Source organism: Platichthys flesus, chromosome 6 (assembly GCF_949316205.1).
Source record: "Platichthys flesus chromosome 6, fPlaFle2.1, whole genome shotgun sequence".
NCBI lineage: Eukaryota > Metazoa > Chordata > Actinopteri > Pleuronectiformes > Pleuronectidae > Platichthys > Platichthys flesus.
Genome location: NC_084950.1, coordinates 3,652,214 through 3,672,926, shown reverse-complemented (window position 1 = coordinate 3,672,926; position 20,713 = coordinate 3,652,214). Strand labels below are relative to the sequence as shown.

General features: G+C 44.3%; 1 protein-coding gene across 1 annotated transcript; it reads left to right on the top strand.

The window, feature by feature from the left end:
• Positions 1 to 3,850: 3,850 nt before the first annotated feature.
• On the top strand, positions 3,851 to 20,674 carry st3gal2 (ST3 beta-galactoside alpha-2,3-sialyltransferase 2; the record flags this gene model as incomplete). Its single annotated transcript, XM_062389661.1, has 7 exons — positions 3,851 to 4,348; positions 9,520 to 9,579; positions 10,034 to 10,167; positions 12,502 to 12,681; positions 13,140 to 13,185; positions 14,115 to 14,234; positions 14,371 to 20,674. Coding segments are annotated over 7 exons (1,212 nt in total), but the record flags the coding sequence as incomplete, so codon positions are not given.
• Between the last annotated feature and the right edge of the window lie 39 nt (positions 20,675 to 20,713).

The window sequence follows — 20,713 nt, the reverse complement described above, 5'->3', positions numbered from 1 at the left end:
TTCAATCTGTATCCTGTATCCTGTATACTTCAGCATTTCCAATTCACGGATAGTGACATTTTAAAATGTAATCAACAGACACACAACAGGGCAGAGCAGAAGTGTGTTCCGAGCCCGCCCCGGTCCTCGTAATGAACAGACTGAAAGACGGCAAGAGGATTGGAAACGTGTAAAAGAGAAACGAAAAGAAACAGGTTGCTGCAGGACAAATAGAAACAGGACAAGAGAAAGTTTGTGGGGAGGAGTGTTAATCGTGTCAGTGAAAACTGGGACAAAATGTGTTTGGTGGGGCAACCTATTTTCTTTCATGATGAACACAAGACTAAAAATAAAAGAAATGAACAACCTCTGAAAACCTTTGAGAATGAGAACTATGACTGAATGAAATGTAAAAAACGACAATAACAAGGGCACTTTCCTCCACCAACCAAAATCTCTCTTGTTCAGTAGACGATTCACCTGTTGCACTTCACGTTTTTGCAAACAAGGCTGAACAATATACTTAAATATATATATATATATCACATTGTGATTTCAGTATGAGTCTTGATTTCAGTTGAAATAGCTTAATACTTGTGATGGTGGATGATGATGTGATTTTTGCTGGTGTCTGTACCATCCTAGCTTGTTTTCTTACACCTGAAGAGTTTATGATTTTTCGGATTGGGGCATCTCTACAGTGTGGTGGGAAAAGACACAAGTTGTCTTTGTAAATGTATTTGTAAAAGCTTCCTGCAAAAAGGATCACACAGGCAAGGTGGAGGTTGCAAGCGAGATGAAATGTGAAGTGTCATATTTAAGTGTCTCTGTGTGGTTTACCTCCTGACCCACAAACACACAGAGGGGGGTGTATGAATGTATTGTTCTGTGTCTGGAACTCATCGTCTGATTAAGTGTGACTGAGAGGCTGCATCCTCAATGTGCTGGAGAGGAAGTAGTATAATTTCTGGTTAGGATGTGTGTCAGTCAGATGAGTTCTTCAAACAAAGGACAAAGGCAGTCCAACCAGAGAAGAGCAAAAGGTCACATGATAAGATGACATCAGGATCAACTTCCGCAAGACATGAATAGCCAATGGGCTTACATGGTAGACAGTGGTGCACCATAACTTTTATGTTGAGCTGTACCCTACATTGAAATGTCTGCTGTAAGCATAAAGTTACTAAGTAAATTTCCATAACAGTAGCTAATCTCATCTATATAAATTGTCCTGCCACAACGTTATTTATCTGTCAGTAATGTTTTCTGAAGTTATCTGTCTCTTTTAAGAAACTAGTTTATGGACTAAATTCACCTACAACCTACTCAGCATTTGAAGTACCAACACAACAGTTGAGATAAACTGTTAAAGTCCTGAAACTATCAGGGCCTGTGTGTGTGCTTCATTACTTTCTAATTACTTTGAAATCAACACAGGGTTAATGTTGCAGATATTCACATAAAACCTCCCTTTAGACGTTCGATAACTGAATTTCACTTTCTGATTTCATCCAATAAGATAAGATAAAACTTAATGATCCCACACTGGGGAAATTCACTTGTTACAGCAGCAGACGAGTCAGAATGAGGTGGATAAGAGAACAAGAAAGGAATAGTAGGCAAAAAATGGATTAAAAAGTTTTTGAGAGTATATGACACAAATTTGACTACACCTACTTGTATGGTTCAACACTGACAAAATTTAATCCAGAGCTTAAACCTGGTGGTGAACTGGGTTAGACTGAGGCAAGAGAATAATTCAAACGGGATCAACATAGAAAAAGAGGAATATTAAAGTATTCAAAGTGGTCTATGAGGCTAATGAGTCTCATATCTCGTTCTCTCTCTTTCTCCACAGGATTTCATCGGAACAGGAAGCCCGACTTCAGGCAACACGAGGAGAGAAGATCGCTGACGGACACAAAAACACACACGTGGACGTTTGATAAGGAAATAATCCATTTTTATAGCTTTAATGGGAGCAGTGGTTTGAGCCTCAGGAGCTGGAGAAACACATTAAAAAGTTATTTAAGTAGAGAGAGGCAGCAGTAAAGCTTGTGTCAGTGAGTTACGGTGTTTATAGGGCAGGAGATGAATGGCAGGCAGCCGGCAGAAAGTGGGCGCTGCAGGGGTTCTGTCATAGGATTACAGCTCAGCAGATTAGCAGCAGTCACCTCCAGCTCACCACCTGTATCGCCAGCCAATAGGTTGTTCACACACACAGACACACAGCTGTAGAACACAATTAGATTAGTGCAACTGGCAACCCGTTCCTAACTTCATACATTACATCAAAACACACACACAAACACTGGGCAGCAAGACAGATGCTGCCCCCCCAACCCTTCTGCCCCCCGTCCTCTCAGAGCCAGCTGGAGAGAAGATGAGATTTGGGGCTGATTGGTTTTGTCTGTTTTTCCCCATCACACCCTCTGCACATCACTCCATCCACGACTTTCCCTGCAGCCTCTGCCCCAGATAAACCATCACCACAAAAATCTCTCCATCAGAGGATCTTTCTAGGTCTCTTCCCCCCCATCTCAATGGGGACTCATCCGAGCAGTGAAACGGCTTGTTGATTTGTCGATGGATGTTTTCTGAATTGAGATCTACTCAAACGCAGCGCAGGCATCAAGGAGACGATAGTGGGAACTGCTGTTCTTCCGTTGAACGAGCGTCAGGAAGCCCTTTTATCATTAAGATTTCATCATTCACCACAAGGAGCTAAAACTTTTTATCCCAACTTTTAAAAACTTTGTGTTTGAAGGGGTTGTGGAGAGGAACGGCGGCAGAAGACTGCTTTAAACTCCACACACACCAAACGGCTCAGGCACAGGCAGAAAACACACTATGAACTGGAAACAGTAAAAAGGGGAAAGGAGAGACCTTCAGAGAGAGAAATACTCGGTGACGGGAACCTCGAGAGAGAAAAACGAGAATACTGTGAATACGGCAGACAACAGAAGGAGCCAGGCAGAGGAAAGGAAAGCAAAGAGGGGAAGAGAAGGATTTCTTTTTGTTGAGGATGGCTAGAGATGTGATGGAACACCCTTCAGGCCGAACCTCCTCCCTTTTACTGCTCCTCCTCCCTCTCCTCCTCCCTTCTGCCCTCCCCCTTTCCGCTGTTCTCAACTAGTCTGCCAGCTTTCTGTGGATACGTCGCCTCAGTGCAAACGTGAGAGACAGAAACAGAGGGAGAGCACGGAGCGCCACGCTTACCGCTCGCACGGATGGCAGAGGAGGCGAGAGGCGTCTGCTGCAATTCATCCACCGGATTTCACTGAAGATGGACACAGCTGTTACTGAGAAAGAAAGACAGACAGGTGGACATAGGGACAGTGAAAGCCAGAGAGGGGACAGTTAGAAAGTTAAAACAAAGGAGAGGATGAACAGATGATAGAAAGGTTCATGGAAATCTGAGACTGGGCTCAAAGGCGAAGGAGAGATCACCTCACACTGTAAGCAGAGGACTTCTGAAGCGGAGATTGTGAGTCAGCCGAGACTCGTGTGTGTGTGTGTGTGTGTGTGTGTCTGTCTGCAACGAGCACATAGCTGTGGAGGAGGGAGAGAGAGACTCCACTAGGAGACAGGGAGAAGGCGTCGGAGCATCGCTGAGTGCACAGCTTGACTGTGAGACAAATTGACTCTGACACCTTGTCCTCCATCAGTGAGTGTGTTCCACGCATCTGATATCGTGGGTGATCCCGGGGCTCAGAGTCACAGGCAGGAGGTCGTCCCAACCAGGGTGACCAGCCACTGGTGGTCGTTACAAAGAGGCAGAGGAGGTAGTGGGCTGGGGACAGTGGCAGGCTCGGGGGTGGGGACATGGCCATGGGGGGGCCGCATCCCGTCCTCCACTCTGCAGCGGGACAGGCGCTGGGGCTGGGGGGCCTGGAGCGGGGGGCTGTCCCGGGGAGGGCCCAGACTCTCCGAGCTCAGGCCGTGGCTGAGCCGAGGGGTGGCCGGGGCAGCAGGAGGTGCAGGTAGCCCCGGAGGAGGAGGAGGCGGAGCGGAGAAAGGAGGCAGGGTGAGATGCTCCCGCAGAATCTGTGTTCTCTTCGGCTCGCTGGCTCTCGTCTTCCTCACCTCGCTCTTCTTCTCCATCTCCCTCCGTGGGGGCGTCAGCTTCAACTACCTGGAGCCCCCCGGGTGGGAGGAGTCGAGGCGGGTGAAGCTCGTGCCCAGCTACGCGGGCGCACAGCGCCTGTCAGCACCTGACGCCCCGCAGCAGAAAACATGTGCCTGCCCTCGCTGTGTCGGAGACCCTGGCGTTTCTGATTGGTTCGATGAGAACTTCGACCCGGATATCTCACCTGTTTGGACCAAAGACAACATAGAGCTGCTGTCTGATGTCTACTACTGGTGGGTGGTAAGTAATCAGATCCCCTTACCTACATATACCTGCAGCTGATAAAGATGTGAAGCTGGTTCCACAAGTGTTTCTCCATATTTTCATCTCACTATTACATAGAAAGACACGACTCTCCCACAGGTTAATGCTACCAACACCAGACTTGATGGTTTCATGTTTGTCTGAGAAATGTTTTGTTCATCATCTGCTCCCCTGAGCCCCAGTCACTGCTATAGAGAAGGAGCCAGTCGGAGGCAGTAATCAGAGATGGAGTGAACACAAATTCAACAACAAAGCATTTTGGAAATTAAACATTGCAGCAGGGACGCCGAATTCATCTAGAATTGTTATGAGCTGAATCTGAGCTGCGAATTGTGTTTTCTCAACATCATTGTGTTTGCCTCCGGTTCACAGTTGGCTGCCCACCACAGGGTTCTAACCCTGGTGGTTGGTAGTTTCTTACAGAAATGCATCTTGGGAATCGCTGCAGAGACTGTTGATTTAGAACTCTAGATGTTCCCCAACTGGGAATCATCCAACATAGTCTATGAGGCCATACATTGGGAAAATTGACAAAAAACTCTCTTTACTTTGCAAGTCAATAATAAATGTATTTTAGGAGAAACTCTTGTTTGTCTTCTAGCTGAGGTTCATCTTGGAAGAGAGCCAGCTGCCAGGTAGCTTATCTTAGCTTAGCTTAGTTTATCTTAGCTTAGCGTAAAGACTAAAAACAAAGTACCAGCTTGGCTCCGTCTAAAGATACCGGAGCCTGTTTACCAGCACCTCTCACGCTCACTAACCACTAGTTTCCATCTTGTTTGTTTTCCTCGGAATAAGTCATGGCACATAATCCTCCTTGAAACCACTTTGGACTAAACAAACAAGATTCAACATGTGAATTGGCCGGGCCTCTCGGGCCAATCGCACACTGGGATCCAGGGAGCTGAGACAGCAACAGCTGCTTTTTATTGTGAATTAGACCTGGCAGTTCAGCCCCCCCTGCCCTCAGCTGCATAGCCCAGCTACCATACAGGGGAAAGTTGTGAACGGCTCCAATATCCTCTGACGCAGTGCAAGCATCAGCCGGTTGCGTTCATCTTGAACATGCAGGGGGGAGTAACAGATCATAATCGCACATCTTCTCTCACCGCTGAGCCAACCAATCCCCTCGTACAAGAACTACATGCCCCTCATGAACCCCCGTGCCAGTCACATGTCAGGGTGTTAGTGAGGAAGTGGAACATCCCAGGGTTGGCTGCTCTCTATGTTGGCTCTTAAAGCACAACTCAGCAATGACTAAGAAACTGAAATGACGCCATCCTCCAAGAGAGAGAGGGGGAGAGGGACGGGAAGCTCTTGTGCCGAGGCCACACTAATGTGGTTATTTTAGCAAAACAAAGGTTTGCATTTGTGTCTCTCGTCGACACTCATACAACGTCACAAAAATAAGACTTTTACAAACCCTATCAAAAGTGCAGGTTTTCAAATTGGTTTTCATTTGTGCCATGGTCTTAGATTAGAAGTTTCCGCCTGCTAAGGAGATCCAGCCCAATGAGCACGCTCACAGTGTTCTTCTCTGGTATTTGACGAGTTGTTGATGTTGACCTTATCGCCACCTACTGGCCCATCAGGCTTGTTTGAGATATTTTGTAGAATTATTGTCATGAAGAGATTATTTTGTTAAATTGGAAAGGAAAATATACATAAAAAATTGTGTAGGTAAGGCCTTAATCGAAGAATCCTACTGTTGGAGGTGTGTTGGAGTCTGTCTTCATGGGTGTGTATTCATTTGGGTGTGTTAGTGAACTTGAGATGTGTTTGTGTGCGTCTGTGCATTTCCAGTATTATGGGATGCCCTTCAGCTGCTGGTTCAGAGTCCTGTTTCAGAGCAGCAGCCTCAGTCCCTGCTCTGAAATGACTGAAAACTGCAAACACAGGCCAACAGCTGCCAAGTCATTAGGTCACACAGCAACAGTGAGGTGATAAACACAGAGAGGGGGTGGGGGGTGGGGCTGAGAGATGGAGGCAGAAAACATTAAGAGACGAGGATTGGACGGGGAGGGAACAGGGGAGATCAAATTTTGGATAAAGCTGAGAAAGTGGAAAAATGGAAGATAGGAAAATAAGAGTGATGAAATGACAAAAGGACGAATGTTTTGGATTTTGGATTTTAACTAGAGCCACAAATCTCCAGGAAATGCATCATGTGTCTAGAGGAGAGTGCTGATTTTCATAGATTTTCATATTTAAACAAATTGAGGAACACATCATCTTGAACTCAATATCGCGACCACACAAATCCTTAATCTGGCTTTAAATCTTGTTGATGAATTCCACTTTTAAGTTCCACAAGTGTTTCCAATAGCAATCGGCCAAATGCTAACTTCATCCTAATATTAAATAACAAGTGAGACCACAGATTTTCCAATAACCTTCATAACAATTCTTCAGAGACATAATCTCAATCAATAGAAGAAAACTGAAACTCACATTGAAGGTCACTTTACAGACACAGACAGACAATCAATGCAAAGCTGTCTGGAAACAAAGAGGAGAACGTCCTTGTCCTGGCCTCTGTCTGTGAAGTGGAGACACTACATGTGCACCTGACCACCACGGGGTGCCTCCTGGTGGAGAGAGGAGGGAATGAGCTGGCAGTTTCTAACAAAGCGAGTGAGGAATGAAACAGATTGACTTATAAACAGGGTAAATGGGGAGGAAGGAGGACTGAAGAAGAACAGAGAAGAAATGACGAATAGTCATTGTGTGAGGAAAACATTAAGTGAAACTATAGAACAAAGAGAAGAAACAGGACCATATCAAACAAATGTCACATACCAGTCTCTGGAGTCAAATAAGATAAGAGAGAGAGTCAAACCAATGTTTGCTTACTGGACAACATAATATAAAAGTAGGAGGAAGTTCAAGCTTTTGCTGTCGGGAATAATAATAAGTGGTTGTTCCCTGACTGACAGGGAGAAGGAGGCTGTGTAAGTGCTCCACAGTCACTTATAGCTTTTCTCTCTGGTGAGTCAACAGGACCGACTGAAAGGGTGAAATAACGTTTCTGCTTTGTCTCTTTTTTCCACAATTCTCTGAGCTGCTTTCAGTACCAAGTCCAATCAGCCGTTGTATGTAAGAAAGCAGAAGATAAATGATCTCATGCATGATAAGGTTTACCCTCTTCAATCCAAATTAATGTGTTATTGTGGATTCCTGCCTAAGGAGAAGAAAGAATCAAGTATTAAATGAAATAATACTTGGGACTGCAGAGGCGGCCATATTATCATATTACCTTGATCTAGATAGAGTCCCCACACATGTAAGGAAGGTGTAGGGTTATAATTGAGCCATTTTAAATATATGTAGCTCCGGAGTGGGACTATAAAACCAGTGATATACAACAAGTAGTACTGCTTTAAATGAAAGTTGATGTCAGGAAGGTAATACTTCAGGAGGTAGAAGACATAGAGGAAGGAAGGAAGCGAGACAACAGTGGCATGGCTGCAAAGAAACATCATTAGCAGCCCCTGAAGTGCAGCGGTGCATCGTGCCAAGCTGCTTCTGGTGTCATGCAGGGAGTCAAAGGATGGAGGGATATACGAGGGTGAAATGCAGAGAACAAACAACAGGAGAGGCAAAGTCAGAAAGAGAGAGAGAGAGAGAGAGAGAGAGAGAGAGAGAGAGAGAGAGAGAGAGAGAGAGAGAGAGAGAGAGAGAGAGAGAGAGAGAGAGAGAGAGAGAGAGAGAGAGAGAGAGAGAGAGAGAGAGAGAGAGAGAGAGAGAGAGAGAGAGAGAGAGCAATGGGAAGTTTAAGACTTATCGTTTCAAATAAGCACTGATGAGTTGCGAGGTGAACGGGTGTCCCAGAGAGACCGGAGAGATGAAGGAGGAGGAGGAGAAACGAAGAGGGGAGCAAGGGAAATTAAAGAGAGGGAATTAGACGTGAGGGCAACGGAAACTGCTGGAGAGGATTTAAGAATGAGATCTGTGTTGGGAAAAGTGATTTAAGGCCGATGGTGGGTGAAAAGGAAACGGTTACAAAGGAGCTCGGTAATAAATAGAGCTGTGTCAGAGAGAGGGAGTAAAAGAGAAAGGAAAATGTGTGTGTGTGTTGTTGCTTTCTGTCTCTACAAGCACGACTGGACATTTTTCCTGTTTGGTTTGGCAGATGCTAGAATTGGAACAAGATTTTTATTTTCCTTCTAAATTGAACAACTTCTGTTTTGTGAGCAGATGTTAGTTTGTGTCATCGTTCTATTTGCAACCGCCACCCCTCCCCCCCCAAAAAAAGTGTCCGTTCAAATCCATGATCAGAAGGAATAAAGAATTGGAATTTACGCTGAATGCTTTTTCACCTCCGACAGTTTTTCATTAGATTTTTGAGTTTTGGGAGTTGGCAACCTTTGTCCTTAATCCACCGATCTGTTTTCACTTCCTCTGTAAGTCTCGGTGAACATTTGTGCCAAATCTTGTGAGATTCCCTAGAGTAATGTTTCAGATATCACATTTACAAGAATGAGACAAACGCCCCAAAAACAACCTGACGACCTTCACAAGCTGAAAACCCTCATGAACAGAAGGTCTCAGGGACGTTTCAGAGAGAAACACAGGAATGTCACAAAGAAACTTGTGGTTGTAATTTGCAGAGTGTACTTGTAGACAACCAGGGACATGACGTGTAAAAATAAAAAATAAAACAAGCATTTATTGTTTTACTTTTGACAGTTTGAGGATTTTCTTTCCTTCACTGTGTTATTTGTTTCTCCTTTTTAAATTCAGCTCTTTTTTGACATGTAGACAGAAACGTCTCTGCTCCTCTGACCACAGCTCAGCCAGTCTGACTGCATCCCATCAGTCTGACACGTGGCTGTTACACACACACACACACACACACACACACACACACACACACACACACACACACACACTCTGCACAAGCACCTGCTTATTTGCACATGAATGCATACACACGTACATGGGTGCACAGAAAGTAACAACATTTTCAGTCTGTTGTCGGATCCTATTTGTCTGCAGAGGAGAAACGACGCATCCTAACCATACTTTATTTCTCCCTCTCTCTCCCTCTCTCTCTATTTCTCTCTCTCCCTCTCTCCCTCTCTCTCTATTTCTCTCTCTCCCTCTCTCCCTCTCTCCCTCTCTCTCCCTCTCTCTCCCTCTCTCTCTAGATGCTACAGCCCCAGTTTAAACCCCACAGTCTCCAGCAGGTGCTGCTGAAGCTGTTCCAGGTATTTTTATATCATAAATTCATCTTTCCATTGCTGTGGTGCTATCAAATCCGCCTAGTCATTACCTCACACTCTTGGGCAAAGGCAGCGTGGAGCAGATTTACTTTTATCGAACATTAGATTTATCAATGAACCGGCTCATTCCTGTTTAATGTATGTCTATATCTTTTTCATGTATTCTGACTCCAAGCAGAGGACTGAGTTCACATAAGGATGTGTGTTTGAATATCTCAGTCTGGCTCCCTGAGGGAAAGGGAAGGGGCTTATTTATTTTTTAATGAAGGGTCTCATGAAGAATTCACCCCAGTAGAGACCAGGATGTATGTTTCCGATCAGGTCTGAGCTGTAGGTTCGGTTCTTTTTTGTCTATTGCTGTTCCAGTACTAATAATAACCTCTTTCACATGTAGCATGAATCCAGTCCGGCTTTATTCATATTCCGTCTATTGTTGCAGGTGATTCCCGGAAGGTCTCCGTACGGCTCGTGGGATCCGGCACGCTGCCTACGCTGTGCGGTGGTGGGAAACTCCGGAAACCTCCGGGGGGCCGGCTATGGCCCCACTATAGACGGACACAACTACATCATGAGGTGAGGGGGAAAGAGGCTTTGGACAGAGGAGCGAAGTGATAGCAAGCAGAAGGGATGAAGAACTGCATTAGACAGAGCAATCCCAAAAGATGGATGAGATAGATGCCAAGATGAAGGCTGAAACGAGGAGGAGGAGGAGGAGGAGGAGGAGGGAGACATCTGGAGAGGACAGGGGAGAGAGTTCATGTGAGGAGAGAACTATAGGGTGCACAGTATGTCATTAAAGTTACATCATCATCATCATCAAGTTTGTGTGTGTGCGCGAGGGGGAGATGTACTTTAAAGATAGATGATAGATTGAGTGCTTTATTAATCCGAAAGGGTGATGACAGAATCAAGATGCAGATCAGCTGACCTGTTCCTCTGATACTATATTTAATCTGCGTGTGTAATGCTGCCCACCACCCGGCTCTCCTATTGGTCAACAAAGAGGTCTCTGGTGAGGTCAGGAGATGAAATGTATAGATCGGGTCTCGGACTTACACTGAGGAACATAAATCCTTGTGTGGCAGACTCCTCCCCCTGGATCCCAGAGCGGGATTGTTGTCAGTTGGCACAAAACACAAACACACACAACCACAGACACACACACAGCAGCTATATGTCGGTCTGTGCAGTGTCTGAGTCGAGACCACATGCTGGTTACGATGCAGGAATGCAGAGTATTTCTTTGTGCTTGAGACATTAGCCTCCATTAGCGTGGCAGCGCCAGGAGACCTGCGTGGGCCGCCTCCAGCTTCCATCTCCTGTTACATCGTCTCCTCGCCGCAGTTTGATCCTCATTTGATTTTAAAATCGATTTGGCCCACAACGGTCCCACCCCCCCTGCCGCCCACCTCGTGTCTGTCTGCCGTCTTCACCAGCATCTGTCTGGTTCACAGATAGGTTGATGTGCACGGTGGCCATTATGTTCAGGTGCAGCTTCCTGTTGACTTAAACAACACACTCCTCCAGATCTGGAGTCCCGGTAAATACAGCAGACGTCTGCAGCTCACTGAGCTGAGAGGCTCAGCTGTAAACAAGTACACAAAGAAGGAAGAATAATGCTGTGAATGTACAAACATACAACTTGTCCAAGAGGCAGATTATCCTCAGCAGCACAAAGTCGACACGGCACAAGAGGAAACTGAAACTATTTCATGTTTTGTTATATGATAAAGGCAACAGTTTTGAATTTAACCTAAAGACCAAACAAACATACTTATAAGTGAGTTTTAAAGATTTTGTAAAAGTAACTGTTTTTATAGAGTTTAAACTCAGAAACATTCATTTAAATTTGTAATGCTAAACCCTTGGGTACATAATGTAAGAACAGTTATTTTTCATATCAGCTTCTTTAGATGTGTTGTTAGTTGTGTGTTCCACCGCCCTGCTCTATCTCCAAATGGCTGAAAACAGCATTTATGCATCAACACAAAGCTGCTGTTGATCTTCTCAAGGCCTTAAATGATGGATGTTCCTTAAAGTGTATAGGTAACTACCTGAAACCTTAAAAAATAGATTGATATCAATAATTATCAACATTTAAACATTCAATGCAGTTAATAAGGAAGGAAATTATGGCACATTTAGATTGAAACTCTGGCTATATCCAGTGAATCCTAAATAAATCAAATTTTGTTATGGTTTCTAATTTTATAATCGTTATAATCTTTATAAATTTGAATTAACTTGATTATGGTTTAATATTAAACAGCAGCAGAGTTTCTTTCAAACATCACAAAAAGATCATTTTGTTCTGCTGCACATATTTACTATTTCACACGGGGTCTGGCAGCCGCTTAATACTGATAAATAATAATGATGAGCGACTGCTGCTGGGGTTTGAACCAAAGCTTGTGAGCTCGCTCTTCCTGGTGATTCAGTGGAACAGCCGCTGACAAGGATTTCCTCCCTTTTTACAGATTACTCCTCTCAGTCACTTATTTTAAACATCTATGGAATCATCCCAGTGTTAACATGACTTGTTCCAATAATGAACCCGTCCAATTCCTCACCCCCCCCTCTACCATCCCCTCTCCCACCATCTAGTCATTTGAGCTCCTCATCGCAGAGGAAATAAATATGATGAAAATAACAACAATAGGAACAACACACAATAGTTAGAATAGTTACAGATGAGTTTTTGTATAGTCTTGACCCAACACGTGTCAGCTTCATTCACCTTTTACTCGTTTCATTGTTGATCCAAATGCACAACGGACACATTTTTCTGACAATTTGACTGTGGGAATTTTCCTTCATGATCATAATCTGAATATTCCGTTGCCCAGCCTCAACAGATGATGCAGACATCCCTCTCTAATGCTGTTTATCTCTCCCTCCTGCTCCCAGGATAAACCTGGCCCCCACAGTGGGCTACGAGGAAGACGCAGGCAGCCACACCACCCATCACTTCATGTACCCGGAGAGCGCCAAGAACCTGGCTGCCAACGTCAGCTTCGTGCTGGTTCCCTTCAAAACACTGGATCTTGTGTGGATCACCAGCGCTCTGTCCACCGGCCAGATTCGATTGTAAGAAGGCACGCACGCACGCATAAGCCCCATAAGACACAGAGATGTATAAGCATGGATTAGCACATTTTGTGGACGCACATGCATGTGCACAAAAAAACACAATTTAACTTCAGAGTGCCAAGACACACATGTTCAGTGAGCACAGTGGAGTGGGAGGGCATGCATACATCACTTTGTAGAGACACACACACACACACACACACACACACACACACAAACACATACACACACTAAACACATACATATATACACCCACACACACTCACAAAGTTATGAGAAGCCAGAGGGTCACTGGGTTGGTACAATCCGTCAGCTGTCAATCATCCAGAATTCATAGCTGCAGCAATCACTTAAAGTGCTGATTGGATGTGTTTAATCAATGTCTCTCTCTCTCTCTCTCTCTCTCTCTCTCTCTCTCTCTCTCGCTCTTTCCTCCCCCTCTCTCTCTTTCACAGTACTTACGCTCCAGTGAAGCAGTTCCTCCGCGTAGATAAAGACAAGGTATGAATTTTACTTATTACTTTTGGTCATTCTCATAGTTATGTGCAAACACATACATGTAAGCAGATATGCACACACACACACACACACACACACACACACACACACTTTGACCCCCCCATCTGCATTAACCCCCCCCTCCTCATGGTAGATGAAGGATTACAGTTAGATTATAAACCTTCCCTTCGTTTCCCACTCGTTCTTTAATCCATGAAAATAAAAAATTCACTCAAATAAATCCGTGCTGTGACGTCTTCGTGAACATCTTCACCTGGTCGTAGAATCAGGTTTTTACAGTTTCTGAACTGGCGATTAAAACACATTTCCTCCTCCAGTGCGACGCTCTAAGCAGCATAAAGCCCTGTTTGTTGTGTGTGTAAATCACCGGGAGGTAGAAAATACATTTATAATTACAACTAATTTGGTTAACACTGCTTTTTAATCTTTCAGAGCAATTCAAACCACGGAGAGAATTAAACCTTTACTTCGGTCGGACCTTGTGAATATGTAGATGCAATTTGCATGAGATTATTTTAATAGTTTTTCTGAGAATATGACACTGTGGGACAAGGCTGTAAAAGTAATAAACAACAACATCTTGAGTTTCAGTTTGAGTCTTATACCTGTTATACACAAAAAGTTGCTTTTTATAAAAGTTTTTTTAAACTCACTAAAAAGAAGATTGACTCCTTTTCAAACACCGGTAGAGAATTTATGTTTTTTCCCTGGAGCCTCATATCTCATAGCACTGACAACTGAGCGCTCTCTCACCTCGCTGCCCTGTCAAATCAGTGTGATCGACAGGGTGACACGTTTCCATCATGGCTGACCGCAGCAGATTAGATCTTGAGTCTACTGAATGTAGATCAAAATCCATTTAATCGTATTCTCTTTTATCTGTTTTTCTCTGGGTCTCGTCCACTGTCCAGGTCCAGGTCTTCAACCCAGCCTTCTTTAAATACATCCACGACCACTGGACCCGGCATCATGGACGCTACCCCTCCACTGGCATGCTCGTGCTCTTCTTTGCCCTTCACGTCTGTGATGAGGTCAGTGCTGCACTTTCTCACTTTGCATCCACAGTGTCACCAACAAACTGTAAAATGCTGAAACCATAGCTCAGACTCTTGACATGCATGTGTAAACCGAACATGCTTTTGACACCCACTTGTCCATCTCCTTCAGGTGAATGTGTTCGGTTTCGGGGCCGACAGCCGGGGGAACTGGCACCACTACTGGGAGCAGAACCGCTACTCCGGAGAGTTCAGGAAGACGGGCGTCCACGATGCCGACTACGAAGCCCAGATAATCCAGCAGCTGGCCAAGGCCGAAAAAATCACTGTGTTCCCCGGGAAATAACCAGCAAGTCACGCAGCATGAACCCAAGGTTTCATGTTAGGAAACAGACACTTAGAATGTGTTAGATATTCTCACTTTCACTTAGCTCTTTCAGTTCTGGTTTGCAGATTATGTCAATCAAATCCAAACTGAAGGCAAGATGAAATGTCAAAAGGGAACTGGTACCAATTCTCTTTCCCTCACGTTTGGGAACTAGCTCACCAGTCTTGGTTCTGATTGGAGAGTGTGGTGTAGGATCCAGGAACAGGGATCCTAAGATTCATGTAGATAAGTTGTTGTTCTCACTCTAAACTGACATTAAAGTGAGTGCTGGGCCTTAAGTTTGACTGTGAGGTAACTGACTCACCGTGAGGAGTGACTGACAAAGACCATTGAACTCTTTCCCAGGGCAGCTTCACCACCAACGCCGACTTTGACTGTGTACAGTGCCGAGGGAGCCGGAGAGGGACAGACTTCACGGATCAATGTCCCACCTCTGGACTCAAACCAGTGGAATTATTATTTAATCCATGCAACATACTGAAAATACAACCCTAACTGCACCATTAGCATCCACGAGGCCACATGGTGACTGACAGGGAACTGACAGATCACCTTCTCACCTGTGGAGATAAACAAACACCAGGATCAGACCAGATTGAGGATTATGGACTCTGTGGAAAACTGTGGAAACGCTATCAGACGTGATTGTACTGTCAAACATTTCGAGGGCACCGGGACGACTGCTGCAGCTCTGTCAGGACCCCAGGGCCGGTTTTGATTTGCTGTCACTTGAGAGAGAATTGTTCTTATCAAATCACATACGAGGTAAAACATCTCTCGCCTCTTAACTCATTTATGTCAGAAGACTGCGTCTCCAGGACTTTCTCTGATGGTCTGTATAATGATTGATTATGAGATGACAGGTTATTAATGTGGGTTTCTAGTGAGTGTCCTTTAACCCCCCCCCCCCAGGTCCGTACCAGCCTTAGCGAGATCCATTCAAGACTTTTGCTTTAGGTCCATTCTGACACAGAAACGTTGGCTGCAGCCCGAGCATCAGCTTCTCTGGCCTGATTTCCAAAGCCAAAGAAACCACAGGTCGAGCTCCAGACTCCTGACTCACTGGGAGAGGGTTGGTTTGACTCTGTGAGACTCTAATGAGGCCAAAAGTCCATCTCCTGGGATTTCATGTTTGGATGGAGGCAAGCTGGTTTCTGGACCTGAGTTAAATCCCCATGTGGTCTGTGAGGGTCTAATTTGGGAGGAAGACTGCAGACGGAGAGCTGGGGCATGAGGAGCCAGTCTGACAAAGCCAGCATTAGAAACACATAATTTGCTCCAGTGTTTTATAGGATGAAACTAAAAAGTTTCCCTGGTGTTGTTTATCCTCTTCACACTCCTACACAGATTGTACTGGGTTCACCACATTGGTTTATAAAGAACAGAAACAAAAAGAAAACCCGCTCCTTCTTTTCCCTGTCCCACATCTCACACTCTAACCTCCTGTGTCCCAGCGAAGTGCTTTCGCCCCAGAAACTCCCACTGGATCTGGGAACTATTTAACTTCAGTCAGCAGCTCAGCGTCATTAACCACCAGCCCTATGGTCCCTGCTCAGCCAATTAGAACGCCAGCTATGTCTGGAAGGGGGTGTAGCCACCAGACGCCTTAGACTTCACCCCCCCGTTCTGCAGAAACTGCTCTTCCGGTTCTGGTCCTCACGCTGAAGGCACATCCTCCTGCAGACTGCAGTTATCAGCTGTTAGTTTCCTACTGTTTAGAGTTGAGTTTGCACTTTGGCCGGATTTATACTATTGGCTCGGTTTTCCATCCAGGTGGCACATTAACGGTTCCATCAGCAAACGATATCCACTTACAAATTTGTGTTCTCCATTATTGGTCATTTGCATCTTGAGCAAGGACACCTGAACAAATATTTGTGAAGGAAGAGCTGCTGGACAGGATCAGAAAACAAATATCCAGACGGGTTTCATAGACAAGCAGGAAAATAGACGTGTTTGTTTTGAGCTGAAACTGTAAATCCATGTAAACACGATGTGACAGATGTGTTTGTAAAGACAGAGCCGCAGGCTGCAAAGGAGACGAGAAGCTTTTCAACAGAAGATCTACGTACGTGTGGTTTAAGTGACTGATTTCTTTCCTTGAGTATTTACACTAAAGTTCTCTTTTTGAATGAATCAACACTTTCTTCATATCATTTCATGTGCTCAGCAGGAAGCAGTAGAGAAAGTAAAAGTCTCTGTTCACTGAAATCGCCTGGAAACCTGAATTCAAATATTTAAGACATTCAGAGTTAAACGTGTCCTGTAGAGTTTTCAATGAATATTAGTGATATGGACTGATCTTTTTTTTTTTTTTATGTGGGTCCCTGTTTTATTTATTCTTGTAGGTGAGAATTTAATATCACTTACCTGCTAGTGGCAGAAACGCAGCGATGCACCAAAGGTAGAGAAGAAGAAGATGCTGCACATGAATAATAAAAAGTCATGATATAATATGATCTATCTAAAAAAATCGAACAAAAACTCCAGAACGAACCTTTAAGTTTGGAAAAAGAAACATCATCAGCTATTACTCTGTTTGAGTTCAATGCCTCTTTATCACAGAAAGAAAGTAAACACTTCCTGATTCAGATCCACAGTTTAATGGCGTCTTCCTTGGGTCATTCCTTGCCCCCCCCCCCCCCCCCAACCACACACACTAACATTAAAATAAATCAATGTCCTTGATTTGTCCTTTTTTGGAAAGTCCAGTGACAAACAAACAGATTGTCCACAGAGTTTTGCTCCAGTGACTCATACTGTGAAACAAAGAATAGGGAGAAAGTGTAAGTTATGAATAGAGGCTTTGTAGGAAGCTCGAGAGTCAACAGCTGCAGCAGACGTCAGAAGTTTAGGGATAAAACCACGTGACATGTGACGCTCGTCCTTATTAATGTTTTAAGTTGTTGTTCACCTAAATATGGTGAGGTGGGTTGGGGCGTTGTAGCGCGCCCAGCAGGTGATGGGTAGAAATGTGCCTCTGATGATACCTTTTAGTTGTGTTGCTGTTTTTATTGTGTTACCTGTTAATGATGTTGTGTAACCACACATGACTCATGTTTCACCATTGTACTTTCTGCTTCCAGTGTTTTGATCCGACTTTGCACATAAGAGATTTGATGCTTTGGTGTTGAGCTGGGCTCATTTTAAGAGTCAGAGTGGCTGCGGACATGTTTGTGTTATCTCTCTGTCACACACACACACACACACACACACACACACACACACACACATCATTCATGCTTTCGTGCCTTGTCCTGCTGCTGGACGTCACTCAGCTGCAGCTGCTCCATCGCTGCTACCATCGCATTCCTTTTAAACACACGCAAACATACACATGTTTTCTGGCAGAGCTGTGCCTTGTGAGCTGCACACACACACACACTCACAGTCTACATGAAGACACACACTCTGCCTTCTGTTTGGGGAAGGCTACAGGCGCCTCTCGCCTCGCTCTTCATTTCTTACTGCTTTGTACCCTGATAGTGTTTTTTTAAAGATGGCTGTGGGCTAAAGGAGAGGAGGTGCTGTGAATTCACATCAGTTCATACTGTTGATACGTTTCTCAACAAACGGCCGATGCTTTGGAGGCACTCTCTGTTTTCTAGATGTGAAGGAGGAGAATAACGACAACATTCACACAGGGTCATCTACTAAACTGCAAATAAAATCTAAGCTCATGATACACGTCCTAGCCATCTGTTTCCATCAGGTGAACAACAAGGTGACAAAGCATCTAAAGGTCAAACACTGTAAATAAAGATGGACGACCTCCCACTCTGCTGAAATGAAGCTGCCAGTCAGTTTCCACTGTCAATCATGACAAATCACCCGTTAGCATAGGACATCTAATTAGAACCCAAACCTACATCAGTGTGATACGAACTAACTAAAAGAATCTGTGAGGAAAATGTATTTGACGTGTACTTTAACTTTCTAGTTTGTGTCCCATCCACTAACTTGGAGGAGGCCAGGTTGATGTCCTATACTGCAGCCAGTCACCAGGGGGCAATCATCTGCCTTATGGGGAGATGTTATAGACGGTCTATGGTTTGTTACAGATGTGTGTTTCCCATGATGCTCCCTGCAGCCTCAGTGAATGTGGACCTTGTTGTGGAGATGACGTGGTTTCATGGGGACAGTGGGCCAGATCCACACATTCCTGCAGCTGGTGGGAAACTGTTAACGGTCCACTGACCCCCCCACACACACAGGCGACACCCTCCAGCTGTTATCAGCTTCCTGTCTCACAGCTGAACATCAGATACAGAGACGGTGATCCCTCTGCTGAGCTGAAATTAGACTGGACGGCTTCTCCACCTCCAGCACATGACACAGATATTCGAGTCCTCTGGAGCATTTATAACCTGAAACTGCTCTTTTCTCTGTCGCTCATCCAACACACAGATTGTTCTCCTCCAGCAGAGTTGATGCTTAATACAACACTATGTGACAACAGCGCCCCCTGCAGCCACATGTAGTAATAACCTGATTTTCATTTGGGAATGTTGAGTGCGATTGAAAGAGGAAAACATTCTCCATATTCCTATTCTATTTACCATCAAATTTATTGTTATTTAGCTGCTGGTTACAGTTGTGTAGTGTTTCTTCAGAATAATTTCTGAGATGTGTCAAATCAGGAAATAAAGAGGTTGAGAGCATTTTGAGAAACATGAATCTTGTTATTTTTCTCACATGTCCTGGTAGCAGCAGTTTCTCAGGGGAAGTTTGAATGTGTGGTTCAATCCTCTGATCGTGGTGATGGATGTGTGTTCTGTAAAAACACCCCTGCATGGTTCTTCTTGGCGATTGGTGGGATCCAGGTTCCATCGTTTTGTCAGCAGAGCCACAAACGTCGGCCAGTTACTGTTCTCCTGAAAAATGCTTCAGAGCTTTGTACAGCTGCAGATGGAAATAACCCGTTTATATAAAACCACAATTTCCGTTTTCCTGTAATAAAAGACGACTATTAAACTCATTCAATTTTTTTTTATGGGTCAATTAAACAGAACGAGGAGCAATCTGAATCCACACCTGCTCAGAGGGAGGATGTGCTTTTATGGGGAAATAGTTTCACATTTTAAGAAATACATTCCAGTAAGTGGAAGACTGATACCACTATAATATCCAATAACAGTTTCTATAAAGATGGACGCGCATCTTCACTTCCTACATTGTTTTGAACCAGAGGTGGCGCTGTAGTGATCCTGCCAGAACATGCACTTAACCACTCACAAGTCGTGACTGTTCACCCTCTGTTAACATGGAGGAGGCAGGGGTTATGACCTGTACTGCAGCCAACCACCAGGGGGCGATCAAGATGTTTCTGCTAGGAGAAAGTAAAGGTGTTGGTAAATGTACTCTTGTTAGCTTTGAAGCTAGCTAGGCTAACCCTCTCCTGGCTGTAGCTTCATATGTCCTTCACAGACTTAAGAGTTTCAAACGAACGCTAGAAGAAGCAATTTCCTCTAATTGTGAAACTATAACATTTTAATTATAATGTTGACGGCAGAGTTGAGACGATGGAGATGATTTGGCTTCACTTTTCTCGACATCCATCTTTAATCACATGGAGGTCACATGGTGCAAGGCCACTGCTAGTTATCTTAGACACTCATGAAATCTAGAATTAATAATAAAAATGTACAATAAAAAGGCGTCAAAAGATTGTGTTAATTAGTGAGAGGTAAAAATAAATAGAATCTGTTAGCTTTGGACAGAGTGAAGCTAAGCTAAGCTAATCTAACCTTTCCTTCATATTTTTTGGCACAGACCGGATCAAGCTACAACTAAAAGAAAGTGAATAAGCAAATTCTCCAGAATATCAAACCATATCATTTGAAGTGTGATGATGGTTTGTTTTGATGATGGAGATCACGTCCGTCACTTGATGAGCTGCTCCATCATCACCAGGATGAAATCCAGCAAGACGTGGTTTTGGTTTCACTCGTGAAACAGATCCCGTCGGGAAAATGAAATCATGGAGTTCAGAGAGTTTGTTGTCTCAGTTTGTTTTGAAATGTCTCCATCGTGTCCTGATGTCTGAATCTTTGTGTCTAATGCTTCTGTAAATAAAAGCTTCATGGAACGTGATGTTGTGTTTGTGAGTCTATACAGAAGCAGTTTG